Here is a 21871-nt window from a genome sequence, read left to right on the forward strand (position 1 = left end):
AAAATGCGACCTTGTAACGAAAGCACATGTGCTATGTATGTAATGTTAACAGCAAAGTTTACCCTGAAAGAGTGTAGCCAGTGTTTTATAAAATGTGTCTTTTTAAATACCGCTGTCCCTTTTCTTTTCTCCACCAGCTGCATGTGTTTCAATGATCACAGGATCTTCTCCTTCCAAGAGGCTAGTGAAGATTAGAAAGAAAAAAAAATGCACTCGAGATGAAATGTTCTCCGAGCTCATGCTGTCCTCCCACACTGACAGAGCACAGACGAATGCGTGGAGACAAATAATGTCAGACTGCAGGAAAGCACAAAATGACCAGGAGGAGAGGTGGCGGGCTGAAGAGAGTAAGCGGCGGGCTGAAGAGAGGGCTGAAGCGCGAATGTGGCGGCAGCGTGATGAGAGGAGGCAGGATTCAATGCTGAGGCTGCTGGAGGACCAAACCAGTATGCTCCAGTGTATGGCTGAGCTGCAGCAAAGGCAGCTGGAGCACAGACTGCCACTACAGCCCCTGTGTAACCAACCGCCCTCCTCCCCAAGTTCCATAGCCTCCACACCCAGACGCCCAAGAACGCGGTGGGGGGGCCTCCGGCCAACCAGCCACTCCACCACAGAGGATTGCCCAAAAAAAAGAAGGCTGTCATTCAATAAATTTTAAAGTTGTAAACTTTTAAAGTGCTGTGTGGCATTTTCCTTCCCTCCTCCACCACCCCTCCTGGGCTACCTTGGTAGTCATCCCCCTATTTGTGTGATGAATGAATAAAGAATGCATGAATGTGAAGCAACAATGACTTTATTGCCTCTGCAAGAGGTGATCAAAGGGAGGAGGGGAGGGTGGTTAGCTTACAGGGAAGTAGAGTGAACCAAGGGGCGGGGGGTTTCATCAAGGAGAAACAAACAGAACTTTCACACCGTAGCCTGGCCAGTCATGAAACTTGTTTTCAAAGCCTCTCTGATGCGTACCGCACCCTCCTGTGCTCTTCTAACCGCCCTGGTGTCTGGCTGCGCGTAACCAGCAGCCAGGCGATTTGCCTCAACCTCCCACCCTGCCATAAACGTCTCCCCCTTACTCTCACAGATATTGTGGAGCGCACAGCAAGCAGTAATAACAGTGGGAATATTGGTTTCGCTGAGGTCTAAGCAAGTCAGTAAACTGCGCCAGCGCGCCTTTAAACGTCCAAATGCACATTCTACCACCATTCTGCACTTGCTCAGCCTGTAGTTGAACAGCTCCTGACTGCTGTCCAGGCTGCCTGTGTACGGCTTCATGAGCCATGGCATTAAGGGGTAGGCTGGGTCCCCAAGGATACATGTAGGCATTTCAACATCACCAACAGTTATTTTCTGGTCTGGGAATAAAGTCCCTTCTTGAAGCTTTTGAAACAGACCAGAGTTCCTGAAGATGCGAGCGTCATGTACCTTTCCCGGCCATCCCACGTTGATGTTGGTGAAACGTCCCTTGTGATCCACCAGAGCTTGCAGCACTATTGAAAAGTACCCCTTGCGGTTTATGTACTCGCCGGCTTGGTGCTCCGGTGCCAAGATAGGGATATGGGTTCCGTCTATGGCCCCACCACAGTTAGGGAATCCCATTGCAGCAAAGCCATCCACTATGACCTGCACATTTCCCAGGGTCACTACCCTTGATATCAGCAGATCTTTGATTGCGTGGGCTACTTGCATCACAGCAGCCCCCACAGTAGATTTGCCCACTCCAAATTGATTCCCAACTGACCGGTAGCTGTCTGGCGTTGCAAGCTTCCACAGGGCTATCGCCACTCGCTTCTCAACTGTGAGGGCTGCTCTCATCTTGGTATTCATGCGCTTCAGGGCAGGGGAAAGCAAGTCACAAAGTTCCATGAAAGTGCCCTTACGCATGCGAAAGTTTCGCAGCCACTGGGAATCGTCCCAGACCTGCAACACTATGCGGTCCCACCAGTCTGTGCTTATTTCCCGAGCCCAGAATCGGCGTTCCACAGCATGAACCTGCCCCATTAGCACCATGATGCATGCATTGGCAGGGCCCATGCTTTGAGAGAAATCTGTGTCCATGTCCTGATCACTCACGTGACCGCGCTGACGTCGCCTCCTCGCCCGGTAGCGCTTTGCCAGGTTCTGGTGCTGCATATACTGCTGGATAATGCGTGTGGTGTTTAATGTGCTCCTAATTGCCAAAGTGAGCTGAGCGGCCTCCATGCTTGCCTTGGTATGGCGTCCGCACAGAAAAAAGGCGCGGAATGATTGTCTGCCGTTGCTCTGACGGAGGGAGGGGCGACTGACGACACGGCTTACAGGGTTGGCTTCAGGGGGCTAAAATCCACAAAGGGGGTGGCTTTACATCAAGGAGTAGTTCAGGCAGGACTTCACGGAGGGTTCCAATAAGAAATGGTGCACCTAAGTTATTGTTCTTATTGGAACAAGAAAGTTAGCCTGGCCTCTGATTGATACATGGCTAGATCTACCTCGCTGCACCTTCTCTGTGAGTGACTGCAGTGTGACCTAGAGGAATGAGTCCCCTAGACAGGGGAGAAGGCAAATGAGTACAAAACAAATCTGGTCTATTTCTTGTTTTGATCCACTCCATCTATCTTTTACATCTTTGGCTGGCAGCAGACGGTGCAGAAGGACTGCATGCCATCCACATCTCATGGCTGCTCGGCAGAAGACGGTGCAATAGGACTGCTAGCAATCTATATTGCCTGCCTGCTCACCATAAGACGGTTCAATAGGACTGACTGCCGGACTAAAGAGAATGACCTGGTCAAGTCACTAAAAATTTAGTCCCTGCACCCATGTCTGCCCAGGCGCTCCTGATCGACCTCACACAGGCGACCAGGAGTACCTCGGACATGACGAGGACGGCTACCAGTCGTATTGTACCGTCTGCTGCCACAAGGCAATGGGTTGCTGCTACTGTGTAGCAATGCCGTACCGCATCTGCCAGCACCCAGGAGACATACGGTGACGGTTACCTGAGCGGGCTCCATTCTTGCGGTGGTATGGCGTCCGCACAGGTAACTCAGGAAAAAAGGCGCGAAACAATTGTCTGCCCTTGCTTTCACGGAGGGAGGGAGGGAGGGAAGGGGGGACTGACAATATGTACCCAGAACCACCCGCGACAATGTTTCAGCCCCATCAGGCATTGGGATCTCAACCCAGAATTCCAATGGGCAGCGGAGACTGCGGGAACTGTGGGATAGCTACCCACAGTGCAACGCTCTGCAAGTCGACTCTAGCCTCGGTACTGTGGAAGCACTCCGCCGAGTTAATGCACCTAATGCACTTCTGTGGGGACACACACACTCGAATATATAAAACCGATTTCTAAAAAACCGACTTCTATAAATTCAACCTTATTCCGTAGTGTAGACATACCCTAAGCAATGGTGTCCCTAGCCCAGAGGGTGGAGATGGATGGTAGGAGAGAGATCACTAGATCATTACCTGTTAGATTCACTCCCTCTGGGGCACCTGGCATCGGCCACTGTCAGTAGCCAGGATACTGGGCTGGATGGAACTTTGGTCTGACCCAGTGTGGCCATTCTTATGTTCTTATGCTACCAGTAGCAGTGAATTGTTACCAGTAGCAGTTACTGATACCTAAGGTTGTTCTTATTTGCTGACTTGTCCTAATTCGCTAAAACTTTACAGTGTGAGATGGAAACATACAGTGTTCGGCTTCCAAATGACCCTGCCTGGGGTACATATGAATCAATTACCTCTTAACAGAGGATTATAAAAAATAGAGTGAGTTCATTTAAACATCATTTATTCTGCAGCTTCATTTACTGTGCCATCCTGACACTGACATTTCTGCCCAAGTGACCTGTGGGTTGGATTAATTTTAGTGGGACGCGGGACATGTGGAGGATAATTTAAACTCTTAATTTTCTTAGGGTTTGCCTTCAATATACTTCTATGTTGGTGCAATCTCTGACCATTACAGTTCATCAACTCAGCAGGCAGTCACAGGCAGCAATGCACTTATCCTATTGCCTTGACTGACAAAGGTTTCTGATCAAAGGGAGGCTAGATTCCAGCAAGCTCCTGGGGTAATATCTCATTGGAGATGAAGGAGCTTGTTCAGAGAGAGAGATTTTGATGTCAGTAGGGTAAAGATGATCCAGATGGGTTTGTCTCCATGCAGGTGTATTTTAGTCTCTGGCTGGGTAGAAAGGAGAGAGAAGTATTTTGGATTTCCTATTTCCCTTACTGAGAGCTATCTATGCTCACCTGAATTTTTCCTGATAGAAGCAGTTCCTATCTATTACAGGGTCAAAATATGGCTGCCATCACACAGAGGTGGAGGTGAGAAGAGGGCCAAGAAGTCCTTTCCCTCCCGCAAACACACCCATTCATATGGAAGCCATAATGTTGCTGCTGCCTAAATACCCTGATGGCAAACGGGTAGGGGCAGGAGGCACTGCCAGCTATACTTAGCACCTCAAAGGAGCCATGCACTGTGTGGAGTATACGCTGAACTGGTGAGGGCAACCCTTACTCCCCAGTGCTCCTAGTGGAGAGGATCAGTTCCTCAGGATAGGTGCATCAGCTATTAGCCAAGATAATCAGGGATGCATCCCCATGCTGTGGGTGTCCCTAAACCTCCGACTACCAGATGCTGGGAGTGGATGAAGGGATGGTTCACTCAGTGATTGCCTGTTCTGTTCATTCCCTCTGAAGCACCTGGCACTGGACGCTGTCAGAAGGCAGGATACTGGACTAGATGGACTATTGGTCTGACCCACTACAGCAGTTCTAATGTTTAGCAAAAATTACAATAGATTTTTGCTTTTGAGAAGGATGTCACATGAGATAGTATACTGCCTCTACTGAATATTTGAGAATCAAGTTCTACACGCAAGCAATGGCATACAGAAAAACACTAAGGGCTGGATTGAGAGGCAAAATAACAGTCGCAAAAGGCAATTGCCATTAGTGGATTGAATGAAAACAAAGTTTTGAGACCAGGCCAGAAATTCAGTAAGACAGGTAGTCAGATGATCCAACAGAATAAACTTCTGCTCTAAAAATAATAAGAAAAGGTTAAATTAAAAATTCCAACTTGGAAATCACAGTAAAAAACAATACTAGAAACACAGATGTCATTGTTCAAACTACTAGCAAGTACTTATACATATTTTCAATGAGCCTTGTTAAAATATAAATTAAATAGCACAGTGACATGCATCTGCACAGTATCAAAGCTAAATGACGACGTGCTAAGAGGAATTCAGGGAACCCCAGCAGCAGATCAGACAAAGGGGTGAAGGGCTATGAGACTTAGAATCATAGAATATCAGGGTTGGAAGGGACCGCAGGAGGTCATCTAGTCCAACCCCCTGCTCAAAGCAGGAACAATCCCCAACTAAATCATCCCAGCCAGGGCTTTGTCAAGCCTGACCTTAAAAACTTCTAAGGAAGGAGATTCCACCACCTCCCTAGGTAACGCATTCCAGTGTTTTACCACCCTCCTAGTGAAAAAGTTTTTCCTAATATCCAACCTAAACCTCCCCCACTGCAACTTGAGACCATTACTCCTTGTCCTGTCCTCTTCTACCACTGAGAATAGTCTAGAACCATCCTCTCTGGAACCCCCTCTCAGGTAGTTGAAAGCAGCTATCAAATCCCCCCTCATTCTTCTCTTCTGAAGACTAAACAATCCCAGTTCCCTCAGCCTCTCCTCATAAGTCATGTGTTCCAGTCCCCTAATCATTTTTGTTGCCCTTCGCTGGACTCTCTCCAATTTATCCACATCCTTCTTGTAGTGTGGGGCCCAAAACTGGACACAGTACTCCAGATGAGGCCTCACCAATGTCGAATAGAGGGGAACGATCACGTCCCTCGATCTGCTCGCTATGCCCCTACTTATACATCCCAAAATGCCATTGGCCTTCTTGGCAACAAGGGCACACTGCTGACTCATATCCAGCTTCTCGTCCACTGTCACCCCTAGGTCCTTTTCTGCAGAACTGCTGCCTAGCCACTCGGTCCCGAGTCTGTAGCGGTGCATGGGATTCTTCCGTCCTAAGGGCAGGACTCTGCACTTGTCCTTGTTGAACCTCATCAGATTTCTTTTGGCCCAATCCTCCAATTTGTCTAGGTCCCTCTGTATCCTATCCCTGCCCTCCAGCGTATCTACCACTCCTCCCAGTTTAGTGTCATCTGCAAACTTGCTGAGGGTGCAATCCACACCATCCTCCAGATCATTTATGAAGATACTGAACAAAACCAGCCCCAGGCCCGACCCCTGGGGCACTCCACTTGACACCGGCTGCCAACTAGACATGGAGCGGTCAGATACACGGATACAGGATTCTTCGTTTGGAGTAAAGTATCTCACCGAGCCAAGGCCCCACAGCCCCGGCCGAGAGGCGCTGCAGGGCCCGGCCCTGGGACTTCCGGGCCGCCAAGAACCAGCCCAGCGCAGCCCAGGCTCAGAGGTGCCACCTGGGGGCGGCGGAAGAAGAGGCCCCCGGCCCCGCCCTGCAGACACGGGGTCTCCGCCCACCCCGCCGGGGCAGCAGCGCCTCGCCCCTGCGTTTAACTCCGGCTTCCCCCAGCCCTGATTTTCCCCTTCGGCCCCAGCCTGACCCTGCCTGCCGCCGCTGGGCGCCGTCCGTCGATTTCCGCCCCCCGTTCGGACCCTGGCCTCCCCCGGCTCCGCTTCCCCCTTTGCAGCCCGTGTAAAGAGCGCCTGCAGAGCCCCACGCCAGGAAGGCGCAGAGGTTACTGCGCATGCTCCGTGCCCCCTACCGAGCACGTTCCTACAGCCACAGCTTCGGGCACGAGGCAGGCGCCTCCGCGGCGACCCCTCCCGCCCCGAGGGCGGAGCACGTGCTGCTGCGCACGCGCGTGCCTGGGGCAGGCCCGCCATGTTGCCGGCGGCCGGGTTCCGGTTCCGGGTGAGGCTGGGTCGCCATGGCGGTGCTGGCAGCCAATCCCAACAACCCCGTTGTCTTCTTCGATGTCAGCATCGGCGGCCAGGTGGGGGCTGGGCCACTGCGGCGCCGGGACCGCGGGAGGGGGGGGGCTCGGCTCGGCTCGGCTCGGCTCGGCTCGGGGGAAGAGGCGGGCGGGGTGCGGGGGCTCGGGGGAAGAGGCGGGCGCGGCCGGGCGCGGGGGCTCGGGCCCAGGGGCTGCGGCGCGGGGTGCGGGGGCCGGGGAAAGAGGCGGGCGCGGCGGGCTGCGGGGGCCCGGGGGAAGAGGCGGCCGCGGCGGGGTCACAGCCTTTAGACGGGCGGCGCCCAGCGCTGATTCTCGCTGTCCCCCCAGGAGATCGGCCGCATGAAGGTGGAGCTGTTCGCTGACGTTGTGCCCAAAACGGCGGAGAATTTCAGGTAACCTGTGGCACTTTGCTCCTACTGAGGCAGCCCAATGCCCTGGGGTCGGTCACGCAGCAACACATGGTAGGACAGCCCCATTCCGGACCATCCCTCCCTGTGGTGGGGCGCCCGGCGCAGCTCGGTGCCCCTGGTGTCTGATTGGGAAGAGATTTTAGTAGTGGTTGTGCACTGAGTTCTGCCCATTTGAGGCACATGTGTGAGCTGCCCCATGCAGCAGATTGCACACTCATAAGTGATCGGTCCTCTTTAAAATGTGCTTTTATCAGCAAGGAAATCATTAACAGCCTTGACAATTAAACTGTCATCCCTGGATTTCAGAGCCATCATCCCATTCAGATGAAAGGGGTAGTTCACATTTCTCAAAGTTTAGTTTCAGGCTCTCTGCAGACCCAGGCATTAGTTACACTGCATCAGTTACACTCAGGTCATGTTTTAAGATGTCTTTATAATATTCAAGACTAGAGATTTAAATGAAACTAAATCTTAGACTCTGAAGCCTGGGATACACCTTCTGGACTAAAAGTACCTGCTTGCTAGGCTGCCAGAAGCCAGACCAATGTTACCCCTGGCCATTTTTTTTTCACCTCTAGGAAATCCTACTTTGAGCATTCTTGTTTTCCTGCCCACCACCTGCTTCCATGGAGTCACATTCTGGGGAAGGTGGGAATGGTCACGGGTTTGTCTAACTTTGTCTACTCAGACATGCATAATTTTCTCTGAACTTTTACTTTTAGTTGGTCCCCTAAACGTAAGGGACAGGGTTAAGACTCTTATCCCATGTCAAGTCTCCATATTGGAAATAGCCTAGCAGATGTGGTGGCCTTACTGTCATATCTCCCCATCACCACCCAGGCACCAAATTCTGTGCTATGTCCTTGTGAGATTCAGTCCACAGAGTGAGCAAAACTCAGCTGTACATTCAGACTGGCCAGACTTCTACTAGTTCCTAAGGAAGGAGGCCTGGCCCAAGCTGCTACTCCCACATCCTCAGAAAAGAGGAGCAAGTCAACCATTCTTGCTTGGGAGATGTGTGCATGACTCAGAAACCTAGCAGCCCACTCTGTTCATGTTTGCCCCTTCCTCCCATAGCACCTCAGCACACAAGAGAGATGGCAACTTTACTGACTTGGCCCCTGCTTGCTTACCTCTGGCTGGAGGGTGTCTTGCACACCAGACAGCCCAGTCCCTCAAGATGAGCAAGTGTATCCTCATCCATCACAGACCTCCACAAAGTGCTGCCCAGTTCCACTTCACCTGCCTCTTACAAGTCCCAGTATCTGTCCGGTCCTGTCCCTCTCCCAGCTGCAGAAACAAACCTGAGGAGCTGAAAGTTACTAACAGCTCTTGATGGCACCTTCTTCTAGAGACAGTGTCATTTATTCCTTCTAATAATGGACATCCCTGCTATTCCTCTTCTGTGACATATTCAGTGGGTAATAATTTGTGTCCTTGATTTTCAAATAACTTTTCAAAGTGACTCACTAACTGGTGTGTGTGTTGTTTTTTCTTTTCAGGCAATTTTGTACAGGTGAATTCAGGTATGTAGGGTCAATTTCTGTCTCCGCTTAAGCAGTAAGTTCCCACAAGCAGGAAGAGTTATGGACAGATAGTAGGGATTAGATGTACTTATTCTTAACCTCCTCCTTGTTACCTACATGAATGCAAAATAAAGACTCTTGGAAAACACTCAGTTGACATCAAAAATAGTTTTGCTGTTTGTCGGACTGAATTGGCTACAAACTGCAATATTGCCAAACAAGCTGCCCTCACAAGCAGTGTAAGAGGGAAACATGTCAAGGCAGCACATAGGAGTTGATCTCCTCAGCTTGGAGCTCTTGGGACTAAAGACTCCTGGGGGGTTTCGTGCTGTGAGGTGCAGTGACTCCTAATGCCCTTTCTTTTTCTTTCATTGTAGGAAAGATGGTGTCCCAATAGGTTACAAAGGGAGCACTTTCCACAGGTAAATATTTTTCCTTCTAATGCTTAAAACAGCTTGGTGAACTACAGGCATTCTGGAGCCCTCTTTTTAAGGACATCCTTGAACTAAGAGGCATGCTGTACACATTAAAAAATAGTAGCTCTGAATTTGTTTTCCTTCTGTAACCTCTGCCTTGCACCTATAGTTTGCGGGACTCTGTCCACTGTAGTTCTTGCTAGCCCTTCTGTTGTACTTACAGAGAGAAACCACTGCCTCCTAGGTGCCTTTGACCCCATAGACAGGCAGTACCTCTCCTTTCTCTGCCTCTCTTGAGATCAGGGTTCAATTCCCTTTGAGTACATCATCAGATCTAACGGCCAAGGGCCACAATTCGTTTTATCTTAAACAGTGGGAATTATATATTGGAATTATATACATTATTACAGAATGTATGTGTTTGCAAATCATGATGCATTTTCATTGTTGTGGGGAGTATCTCTATTTTTCACTAACATATTAAGCTTCTCAAGAAGTTTTTTCAGAAAGAAGTAACTATTATTTTTTTTATTACTTCTTTAGAGTCATTAAGGATTTCATGATACAGGGAGGTGACTTTGTAAACGTAGGTACTCTGTGTTCTTTTCCTGTCTTAAAGGATGTGTGGTGTGTTGCTCTTTCCTGGGTAGATATTCATCTGTTTTCTATTCACTATTTCTCTCATGAGAAGATATTACTTGAGAAGCTTCGCTGGTGTTTTCCTACTCTCTGCACTGGAATAAATTGGAACGTGCTAGGAAACAGATATCTGGGGACTGGGCAAAATGTTTTCTCTGCAGCAACTGGAACAGCATTAGCTAAATTGTCATGTATTTCTGACATGCAAAAATTCCCTTTCCTTGGGTGAGAAGTGCTGGGCTCTTCTGCTGCAATGACTGTCCTCTGCAAAGTGGGGTTTCCATGGCCTACTGGAGGTGTCTCTAACCATGAGACAGTTCATTCCACACAACATCAATGTTCTCCATCATCTTTTCTGGAGAATGTTTGGTCTGCCAGTTGAGGGTTGGATTTGACATTCATGTTTTCAAAAGAAAGTGTAATTTTCTGCACTACCAGATTAACCAGTGTTTCATAAACTGCATCTCACACTAGTGAAGAAAAATGATAATTGGCTGTGTGGAGAGAACATTTGTATTTAGAGGAAACGGAGCTTCTACGAAGGGTGACTAAGTTTGATGGGTTTTCCCCTACTGAACTATCTCAGAATTAAAAGGTAATTTCTGCTTGAAATTTGTAGGCCTCAGGCTTTGATAAGAGGAGAATATTTTTTTAAGTTTGAGGTTCATTGAGCTATTTGGGAGTTGGGAAAATTGCTATTTTTTTCAGTTTGAATTATGAGTTGGGAAAATGAATAAAAGCTGGCTGATCAAAAGCAATCAAATAAAAATGGTTATGCTTTGATTCTTCATGATAGCTCTCACAAAACTGGCCACAGGAAGCTTGGTTTAGCTACCTATGTTTATTTAAAGTCAGGTTCTTTATTCATGAGTGCTCTTCTAAACCCCACAGGGACGTTTGACAACTTCCAGTAGAAGCTTAGCAAAAATTACAAGTTCCATTGACACTTGTAACTTATTGCTACTGCTAATTATGAGAGAAAAAATTGTTTATTACAATAGAGCCGGGAACCAACTGAGAGCAGTTGTGCTGGGTATTGGACTTAGAGCAGTAGCCAGCCCCTCCCTTGAAGAACTTGCAGTCTAACCAGATAAGACTAACAGTGGCAGGTAGAACGTACAGAGCAGAATAAACAGTGATAGCGGCAAACATCATGTTAGTGCCACTGTGCTTTTTCTTAGTGTTTGGTGTGATTTAGTGAGGGAGGGTCTAAGCTAAACAGAAAACAAGGAGAGGGGGAGAGAGGAGGGGGTTGGGGCAAACACCAGTCAGCACAGGGGAAGAGAATGTCCAGTCAACTGGGGAAAAAATAAATCATCAGTGTCTAGAAGCCCCTACTTACACTGCTTCTGAAGCTGCTCTGCCAGTTTTGGTCTCAGGCAGGTTTGTTCTGACTCACTCTTTCTTTCCCTAAGCCTAAAGCCACATGGCTGAAGGCAAAGGGTGTGCCTCAGGAGTCCTAGAGCCCCCAGAGCCCTGCGCAGTTCTGGATCTGGAGGGTCCTGAGGAAGCAGTAGCCCTCCTGCACTCTCAAATAATAATACTTGTAGGAATCACCTGTTAGACATCATGGAAGTAGGGTTGTCAAGTGGTTAAAAAAAATTAATCACGCAATGTTAGACAATAATAGAATACAATTTATTTAAGGTTTGAGTAGCAGCCGTGTTAGTCTGTATTCGCAAAAAGAAAAGTACTTGTGGTGATGCATCCGATGAAGTGAGCTACAGCTCACGAAAGCTCATGCTCAAATAAATTGGTTAGTCTCTAAGGTGCCACAAGTACTCCTTTTCTTTTTGCAATTTATTTAAATATTTTTTGATATTTTCTACATTTTCAAATATATTGATTTCAATTACAACACAGAATACAAAGTGTACAGTGCTCACTTTCTATTATTATTTTTATTACAAATATTTGCACTGTAAAAACAAAAGAAATAGTATTTTTCAATTCACCCAATACAAGTACTGTAGTGCAATATCTTTATCATGCAAGTTGAACTTACGAAGATAGAATTATGTACAAAAATAACTGCACTCAAAAATAAAACAGAGCCTACAAGTCCACTCAGTCCTACTTCTTGTTCAGCCAATCACTCAAACAAGTTTGATTACATTTGCAGGAGATAATGCTGCCCATTTCTTGTTTACAATATACCTGAAAGTAAGAAGACATTTGCATGGCACTGTTGTAGCCGGCACTGCAAGATATTTACATGCCAGATGCGCTAAAGATTCATATGTCCCTTCATGCTTCAGCCACCATTCCAGAGAACGTGCATCCATGGTGATGACGGGTTCTGCTCGATAACGATCCAGAGTAGTGGGGACCGATGCATGTACATTTTCATTGTCTGAGTCAGATGCCACTAGCAGAAAGTTTGGGGTTTTTTTTTTTTGTTTGTTTTTTTGGTGGTTCGGGTTCTGTAGTTTCTGCATCGGAGTGTTGCCCTTTTAACTCTTCTGAAGGCATGCGCCACACCTCGTCCCTCTCAGATTTTGGAAGGCACTTCAGATTCTTAAACCTTGGGTCGAGTGCTGTAGCTATCTTTAGAAATCTCACATTGGTACCTTCTTTTCATTTTGTCAAATCTACAGTGAAAGTGTTCTTAAAACGAACAACATGTGTTAGGTCATCATCCGAGACTGCCATAACATGAAATATATGGCAGCATGCGGGTAAAACAGAGCAGGGGACATACAATTCTCTCCCAAGAAGTTTAGTCACAAATTTAATTAAGGCTTTTTTTTTTTTTTTTTAAAATGAGCATCATCGTCATGGAAGCTTGTCCTCTGGCAGGGTGGCCGAAGCATGAAGGGCATACAAATGTTTAGCATATCTGGCACGTAAATACCTTGTAATGCCAGCTACAAGAGTGCCATCCAAATGCTTGTTCTCACGTTCAGGTGACGTAAATAAGAAGCAGGCTGCATTATCTCCCGTAAATGTAAACAAACTTGTTTGTCTTAGTGATTGGCTGAATAGGAAGTAGGACTGAGTGGACTTGTAGGCTGTAAAGTTTTACGTTATTTTGTTTTTGAGTGCAGTCATGTAACAAAAAAAATCTACATTTGTAAGTTGTACTTTCATGCTGAAGAGATTGCACTACAGTACTTGTACAAGGTGAATTGAAAAATACTATTTTTTATCATTTTTACAGTGCCATCCAAAAATATTTAATAAATTTCAGTTGGTATTCTATTGTTTAACAGTGCAGTTAATCATGATTAATTTTTTAAATTGCGATTAATTTTTTTGAGTTAATTGCGTGAGTTAACTGCGATTAATCGACAACCCTACATGGAAGTTCTAAACTCCTTTGTAACAGTGCAAGCTTCTAATTTGCAGAAGTGACATACTGTGCTGGTATAATTTATAAATTGTTTTGAGGCCTGAATGCTGGCAGTTAGGGTGAGTAAAAGCTGCCTCAGTATGGCTGGAACTTCAGCAAAGTTATAATCTCTGCTTCCCATAAGTGTGTCATCTGAGGCCTCACAGACATCCGTTGGAAAAGCCAACAGAGGGGATCATTTCCCTGTTCTTAAAACAGTTGAGGCTAGCCCTCAACCCTGAGCCTTCCTCCAACCCCCCCGCCCCCTTTCCACCATGCTTACCCTTCATCATCACCACCTCTGCCTCATTTGTCACCTGTGACACTTTTAAACTTCACACCCACGCCTTCCCTTCTCTCCTCCCTTCTGTTTCCTCCAGAATGTCTGCTGTGTCTAAAATGATCCACTCACTACCATCCATGACCTCTTGTCTCCTGGCTCTGAGACCTGGACTCCACCCCCCACTTGACACCATCTGTCCTTTCTCTCCTGTAGTTTCATATGGCAATGGGAGCAAGTTTCTGGTTAATATGAGGAAGGCAGACGAGGTAGCAAGGGCTGAATCATAGTTGCTGTTAGAACACTGACTCCTGGTTTCCTTACTCTAAAATGTTCAGATGTTTTCAGTTCTAACATTCTTGTTAACAATGGTTTTCAAATGGAAATATGTTCTGAACTGGAACTCTGATTTAACAAAGCAGTTTGTCTCGGAATTTTAAATGCATGCTACAGACTGCACTTCTATCGAGGTGAGATTGAACGCCTGCCTTCCTCCTCTTTATACAGGGAGATGGTACTGGAGTAGCTAGTATATACCGGGGTCCCTTTGCAGATGAAAACTTCAAACTCAGACATTCTGCTCCTGGGCTGTTGTCTATGGTAAGTATAAGACGACAAAGTAGTAGGACTAAAATAGCTCTGTGCTCCTTGTGGAGATTCTTAGCTTATCTCCTGGCTTGCAGATGTCTCCTACTTTGGATAGAATGTCTGAAAAATCCTCATTTAGGGCCAGATTCTGCTACTCATAGTCATGTTGAACAGTATTTTACTCTGTGAGTAGCTCCCAATGACTTCAGTGGAACCATTAATGGCATAAGGTGCTAATGAACATGACTCAAGGTAGCAATCCAGTCAATAATTTACCCTTCTCTATTAGAATTGTTGGGGTAGGTTTAATTTGCTCTGCTTTTAGAATTATTGGTCTCTCATATTTTTGCACTCCAGTAAGTCTTTCTTCTCTACCTGCTAATCGTTATTAAACACCACCCAACTAATGTTGAGTCAAGAAATTGAATAGCAATAGAAATAGTGTTTGAATCTTGTATAATATATGCTCCGTGCTTCATTTTATAGAAACACAGCCACCATCATATGCTATGTAGGTTGGAACATACAAAAGGCCATGCTGGACCAGACAAATGGTCTATCTAGTGCAGTATGTTGTCACTAACTAGCTATTTCAGAGGATGGTACCCCCATAATGGGCAGTTGTGCTGGAACATGACTGGGCAGAACCCCAGATATCCAGATATCTGAAGCTGCAGGATTTGTTACAGAATTCTCCTTTCTCAGTGTTAATTTAAGTAACCTGTTTCTGGGCCACCTCCTGGCTGCAAAGAGAACCTTGAAAACATGAACCAAGTATAACTGATGCAGTGATGTCTTCCTGAGACAGCCTGAAAAGACAGCTTTGAGAGGTGTGGGAACTGTACCACACCTTTCAGAGCGTGTTAACTGTGAAACCTGTAGAGGGCTAAATAAATTTCATCATTAACTGTTTCACTGCTGATCATTTTAGCAGAGACATTCAGCTAACCTGTTTATCCTAAGCATCATTCCTAACTGCAGAAATCCATAACTTTCCCCTACACAGATCCCTAAATTTTCAGCTTCACCTGTGACAATTTCTATGATGCAGTAAGTGTCATCAATACAAAAGATGCACCCTTCTCCCAAAAGCACAGTGTGATGTTATGGATCTCAGCACGGTATTATTTTGGCCCCAAAGCTCTTTCAGAGCTACAGAAGAATCTCTGTGATTCAGCTGGCTGCACACACTCACAGATAAGAACATAAGAATGGCCACACTGGGTCACACCAAAGGTCCATCAAGCCCAGTCTCCTGTCTTTTGACAGTGGCCAATGCCAGGTGCCCCAGAGGGAATGAACAGAACAGGTAATCATCAAGTGATCCATCCCCTGTCGCCCATTCCCAGCTTCTGGCAAACAGAGGATAGGGACGCCATTCCTGCCCATCCTGGCTAATAGCCATTGATGGACCTATCCTCCATGAATTTATCTAGTTCTTTTTTGAACCCTGTTATAGCTTGGCCTTCAGTACATCCCCTGGCAATGAGTTCCACAGGTTGACTGTGCATTGTGTGAAGAAATACTTCCTTTTGTTTGTTTTAAACCTGCTGCCTATTAATTTCATTTGGTGGCCCCTAGTTCTTGTGTTATGAGAAGGAGTAAATAACACTTCCTTATGTACTTTCTCCACACCAGTCATGATTTTATAGACCTTTATCATATCCCCCCTTAGTCATCTCTTTTCCAAGCTGAAAAGTCCCAGACTTATTACTCTCTCCTTATACGGCAGCTGTTCCATACCCCTAATCATTTTTGTTGCCCATTTCTGAACCTTTTCCATGTCCAATAAATCTTTTTTGAGATGGGGTAACCACATCTGCATGCAGTATTCAAGATGTGGACATACCATGGATTTATATATAGGCAATATGATATTTTCTGTCTTATTATCTATCCCTTTCTTAATAATTCCCAATATTCTGTTCGCTTTTTTGACTGCCGCTGCACATTGAGTGGATGTTTTCAGAGAACTATCCACAGATCGGATTCAGATGATCTGTTATTGCTCAGCAAGGGCTCTGAGGCCACAGTCCCCATCATAGCACATGGCACTTCTTGCTTTTTTCTTTGCTCCACATATTGTGGAGCTAATATTAACTTTAGAATATAGTCCAGGAGTGACAGCTCACTCTTGTTTCAGGTGCCTCTGTCTTCTGACTGCCTCTGGCTTGAGATGTTCTATTCCCTAACTTTTTTGTGTGTTTTGTTTTTGCATTTTCAATCAGGCAAACAGTGGTCCAAGTACAAACGGGTGTCAGTTCTTCTTCACATGTTCCAAATGTGACTGGCTGGATGGGAAGCATGTTGTGTTTGGTGAGTAGCTGCAGCACAGAGTGATATCCTGGTCGTATACCCCTTCTGTTTCAACCACATGGGTAAGATTAATGGGAAACAACAACAAAAACCAAGTGGAGTAAGAGCTTCTATGGAAATCTGCATCGAAACCTACTGCTATTGTGAAAGCAGTAATAAATCAGCTAGTTAATGATGACTTGGTTGAGGGAAGGATGGGGAGAACTGATGCTTATTTTATGTGTCATGGTGAAATAGCAGTGACACCAGAGTTTGCTTGCCGTAATTTTACAAAAGCACACATTTTATGTCATAGACTGTAAGATCTTAAGGGTAGGGTCTGTCATCTTATTACTGAACTAATGTATAATATTGGCATGATGGGGCCCTGCTCCTTATTGGGTCCTCCAGGCTATTTGATGATAGCCATTTTTCCTGTTCACAAACAACACAAACTGCATCTCCATCAGTAGGATTATGTCTAATAATACACCGGAGAGGGCTGTGACTCAGTCTGTATTTCCATGCACGCCCTACCTGCTGGGAAGATGCACGGTGCCTGTCCTGAAGATATAGACACCAGCCCCATGTCTGGGAAGGTTGTAGTTGTATTATTTATGAGCCCTTTATCAGATATATAACAAACCCACAGGTGTCCTGTAGTTATAAATGGGTGAGAGACTTCGCTGGGGCAAAGAATGGTGTATGGAGAGGTAGCCAAGTCCAGAGCAAAGGAATCACAGGGGTCTGAGAAATTAGAGTAAAGTATCCTCTGTACTTGACAATCTGGGACTACAGAAAAGGTGAATAAGTGCAGTATAAAACTGCTACTGATAAGTGTTCTTTTTCCCTTACAGGTAAAATCGTTGATGGGCTCCTTGTCATGAGAAAAATTGAAGTAAGTTTTTAGTTCTCCATCCTGTTCATGAATGCGCAAGCCAGATAGTCACATGCGGCAGTAATCAGGGCTTCATGTTCCCTCCCTGTCCATGTGCAGGATAATGATTTAACAATAGTGCCAGGGAGCTCCTTGCAGGGGCTGTGCCCTCTGCAGTGAGGGAGTCCATCATGTAGATTTACCTTAGTAAGACACAGGGAGTTTTGTGCTGTGCAGTTGGAGTAGCCAGTTAGTGACTGGGAAGCTTGTTCAGATGGGTTTGGTTGTGGTGCATAGAATCCTTTCTGGAAACCTGTTTGATTTACAAGTTGAGAACAGGAATGTAGTGGTTCTGTGATATTGCATGGTAATGTGAAGGGGATGATAAATTCCCTGAGTTCTTCAGTTGAAATCTAATCAACACCTTCTAATAATCAATATTAAACAAGGTTTCCAAAGGGTTTCCAGGTGCTGCAGATACACACATCTATGTGTTGACCAGTGAGTTCCATATTTAGAATGGTGTGTGGCTGATAAACACCCAGGGCCTGTTTAATATACTCTTGTAAAGTGTTGGCGTACCACTGCGATGGATAGCTGAATAGACAGAGCACCCCCTGGCATTCTGCTTTCTGACTGGGTGCTTGAGTGCAAACAGTGGATCCCAGAGCTGAGCCAGGAATAGTGTGTGAATGCTAGGAATATAGAGAATCGAAACGGGGAAAGACATTACAGAGCTGACAACAGCTCCACTTAAAGCCTCATGTTGACCTTCACTGAAAAGGTCTCATGCTGGGAATCATACAGCACAATTCCTTTATTGCTAGCTCTGTTTTAAGAAAACCACCGTATAGGTGATTTTTGTTAAAATTTTCTGTTAGATGTACAGAAAGTGTAAACTTTCCCTGATCACCTTGTCTGACTGCTGTAAATTGGAGGTGTAGCCAACACAGAAGAGACCAAAACTGACACATAGCTTAGAGTCGTCATAACCATGGCTGGAGACCAGAAGGAGAATTCCTCTTGCCGCGTTTCCCACCAGAAGTACTTTTATAAACAAAAGGAGGATAACTGTGTACCTCTTTTGTAGGATGCCCAAACACTACTATGATGGGCAGAGTAGAAAGGAATTAAGTGACACACACGAAGAGCATTGGCCCAAGTCCAGAATGATGTGTGATTTCTGAGGTTACTGAATAGCTCCCCCTTCTGTACAAATGTGGGGTTGCTTTTCTCTTTGATACTGTAATTAGTGTCATTTTAAAGACCTAAAGCCAAAGAAATAGCAAGTGACATGATACATATTGCATCTCACTGGAAGCTACCTGTATCGCTTTGCCACTCGCTTTGTTCCCCATTTGTGAGGTCAGAGTCTCTCCCATGTCTCACAGCTCTGTAGTAAAGAGGCAGTTAGCTGGCTCTAGGAAAGGGTCCAAGGACATTGCTGCAAAAGAGAAGAGGAAATGAAAGAGCAGCAGTCATGAGTCAGACATAGTCCAAGGGCAGTTCCTCCCTATTCGTGAGGCTCAGTTAGCATAAGTCTCTTATCCAGCCTCTCAAAATAGCTTGTGACTCCCACTAACTTGCTGTGTATTTATACCTTGTAACAGTGTGGATTTTTTTGTCCCCCCAGAATGTACCTACTGGTCCAAATAACAAACCCAAACTGCCAGTGGTCATCTCACAGTGCGGTGAAATGTAGAGCAATGAATGCAGAAATCTCGGTAGGTCTGTCAGTCTTCATCAGTGTGGCTGAGAAACTATCTGATAAGAGATTATTGTGATCAAAATCCACCTCTCACTGCCTTGAAGTTCACAATTTGCGGTTCTGCCAACTTGCAAAGAGTGAAGAGTTTCATAGTCTGTGGGAGATGCAAGTAAATCTTAAAGCCCAAGAAAGTACCTGCTGGAAGAATAGAGGATTCTGTATTTCCTAATTCAGGGCAGCTTTGGCATTGTCTCTCCTGGGGCCGTATGTGTCATGAAGCTGAAGCACTTACTGTCAGGATGGGGAGGGCTCTTGTCCTGAAAGTGAGGTTGCTGACACGTGGTACACCCTCTCTCCTGACGACAGAAGGTGCCATTCTCCTGATCCATGGTCAAGTGTTTCTAGCATTTACTATGCTCCTGGCTACCTTGGTTTGCTCACATAGTTGTTGGTACTTAAGGTCATAGACTGCGCCAGAGACCTTATATTAAAGTATAATGCTGTCTTCCCCACTCATCCAGCTACTTCATCCCAGACAAAAAGCATTTCAACATGTGTGCGCAGATTACAGCATGTCAATCTACAACTTGATTTTAAAATAGAATTTCCCAAACATCTGTTTTTGTTAGCCTTTTAGCCACTGACTTTCAGATTTTAACAAGCAGATAGTGGCATGGAAGCACTGCATATGATTCCTCTCCACTCATATCATCTGCAAGATGAACAGAACTGCTTTTTGAAAACAAGCTAAGCCCAAATCATTCCCAAAATGCCTGCATAGATACCTGCCACAAGGAAGGGTTTAGATCCACAGTGCTTTGCAGACATTTAGGACCCAATCCTGTAAGATGCTGAGTGCCCTCTGCCCCTTAGAGAAGGCATTCAGTGCTTTGCAGGATGGTGTAGGTAAGTAATATCACCATTCTGTGCTGCTTCCTCTCCCCAGTTCACAGTTCCCGTTAGCTGGGTAGTTCTGTTAAGATGATGAACAGTGAAATCATTAATAATGCTGACATTGAAATTGCCATCTTTAGGTTCAGCTCCCCCACTGGGCTGATGCGTGGAGCACGCTTCACTGAGAGGCAGGTGTTAAGTTGCTTACAGACTTGGGCAGGCGTTTACACTCTGCTCATAGTTTTCAAAGCTTCTTTTGCAGCTGTGGTGGCTGGGAGCATAATTTTTAAATGGAAGCTGAGATTCTGCTGCACATTCCATGGCCACAGAATTGTGCCATTCCCATGTCCCTGACAAGGACCAGCTGAGATACAGCTACAGACACTGTGGCTCAGCTGAGTATCACTGCACAGCGATGTAACCCAGACCATGAGTTGGGGCTAAGAGTGCCGAATTTCTTAGCTGTTTCTATTCCATCCCTTCAGCTGTTCTTCTTGGGGATCAGTCAGAGGATTCTGTGACATGGCTATTACTATTACTGATCTTCTTTCTCCTCCCACTTCCAGGTAGTCATTGGTCCCTCGTCGCCTTTTCCTGCAGGCCATATCTGTGCTGCTGGCACTTCTACAGAAGTTTCTGATATTCAGGATGTACAATTTTTTTAAAAACAAATTTTCCAGTGTAAATAAAGGATTTGGTTAAATGTCTTTGCAGTGTTGTTCAATTAGAATATCTCAGGCTGGATTCTTGGACAGGTGCTTTTTGGTTTTTCTGCAGGTCCGTGTACTTTGAGTAAATAAAAGGTAACCAAATATTGAATTATCTGTTTTCTGTTTATTTTGCTGGGTAATTTGTATGTTAATTTTTCCATAACCACAATTTCATTTTTTTTTAACAAGTTCTCTATGGTCAGGCTATTTTCCTTTTTCCAGTGGGAAGCTAACAACAGCCAAGAGCTATTAGCAGAAGAGAGATTAATTAATTTCCTTTTATATGACCCTTTCCACTAGGAAGCGCCAGGAGGATTACAAGGGATCATTTGGTAATAAATATCCAGCAGTTTGTGGTAGTTGGTTACAGCTTGCATCCCAATACCCTCAAATGACCAAACATGGCCACCATATAAGCATAACTCCTCTTTCACCACAATTTCTTCAACATTTATCCCCATTAAATCTCTATATTTTTTCCATCTGACTGGCGTGAGGTACCATTGAAACAATATCTTAAAGACATTTTATTTTTTTGTGCTACACACTGAGGTTGCTCGTCCCCTTTCCACATCAAATCACATACCTCTGGGGTAAATTGGCTATCAATATCCTTTTCCCAGTGTGTCATAGGGACGCTTATTTGTTAGGAAAGCTGTCTGCAACAATTGATAAATGTTATAATTTTTTTTCTTCCTAATTGACTGGATGCCATTGCTTCTATTAAAATTAGCTTTCTGTATAAACCAGGTTGTCTAGAAAGTTGAGAAACACAACGCCTGATTTGAAAGTATTGGTACCAGGGGAGAGTAGGCCAGTTAAAATTAATTTTGATTCTTAAATAAGTTAGAATTTTCTTTACTGAATAGCTGGTCAACTGTGTGTATTCCTTGGCTCTCCCAGTCTTTGAAACTCTCTAGTTTGCAGTTTTGGGTTAAACTCTGGATTATTTGCAGTGGGTGTCATTGGTGAGGAAAGAGTTTATCTTCTCTCTAGTGCTATCCCAAGCCCATAGAGTAGCCTTCACTAAAGGATGTGTGTAAATTTCTGGAGGGTGTGATTTTATTTTTTTTATTAATCCATGGTAGCTAGTGATGTTTACATTACTGCAATTTTCTTATTAGAATATAGAATATCAGGGTTGGAAGGGACGTCAGGAGGTCATCTGGTCCAATTCCCTGCTCAAAGCAGAACCGATCCCCAATTAAATCATCCCAGCCAGGGCTTTGTCAAGCCTGACCTTAAAAAC

The 21871-nt window shown here is 45.4% G+C and overlaps 1 protein-coding gene across 1 annotated transcript; it reads left to right on the top strand.

Moving 5' to 3' along the window:
* Positions 1 to 6840: 6840 nt before the first annotated feature.
* Positions 6841 to 20685, top strand: PPIH (peptidylprolyl isomerase H). The gene is made up of 10 exons (XM_074975497.1): positions 6841 to 6987; positions 7276 to 7340; positions 8861 to 8884; positions 9262 to 9306; positions 9844 to 9886; positions 14058 to 14150; positions 16367 to 16454; positions 17291 to 17331; positions 18944 to 19034; positions 20479 to 20685. The coding sequence occupies exons 1-9, from the start codon at positions 6922 to 6924 to the stop codon at positions 19010 to 19012; spliced, it is 534 nt and encodes a 177-aa protein (XP_074831598.1). The 5' UTR covers positions 6841 to 6921; the 3' UTR covers positions 19013 to 19034; positions 20479 to 20685.
* Positions 20686 to 21871: the final 1186 nt, after the last annotated feature.

This window comes from Natator depressus, chromosome 18, assembly GCF_965152275.1.
Source record: "Natator depressus isolate rNatDep1 chromosome 18, rNatDep2.hap1, whole genome shotgun sequence".
In the NCBI taxonomy this organism is placed as follows: Eukaryota; Metazoa; Chordata; order Testudines; family Cheloniidae; genus Natator; species Natator depressus.

Excerpts from the sequence above, each read along its gene's own strand:
- PPIH (XM_074975497.1), top strand. The coding sequence starts at position 6,922 with ATGGCGGTGCTGGCAGCCAATCCCAACAACCCCGTTGTCTTCTTCGAT. Across the intron at positions 8,885-9,261 it reads TTTTGTACAGGTGAATTCAG|GAAAGATGGTGTCCCAATAG; the intron begins GTATGTAGGGTC and ends CTTTCATTGTAG. Across the intron at positions 14,151-16,366 it reads CTCCTGGGCTGTTGTCTATG|GCAAACAGTGGTCCAAGTAC; the intron begins GTAAGTATAAGA and ends ATTTTCAATCAG.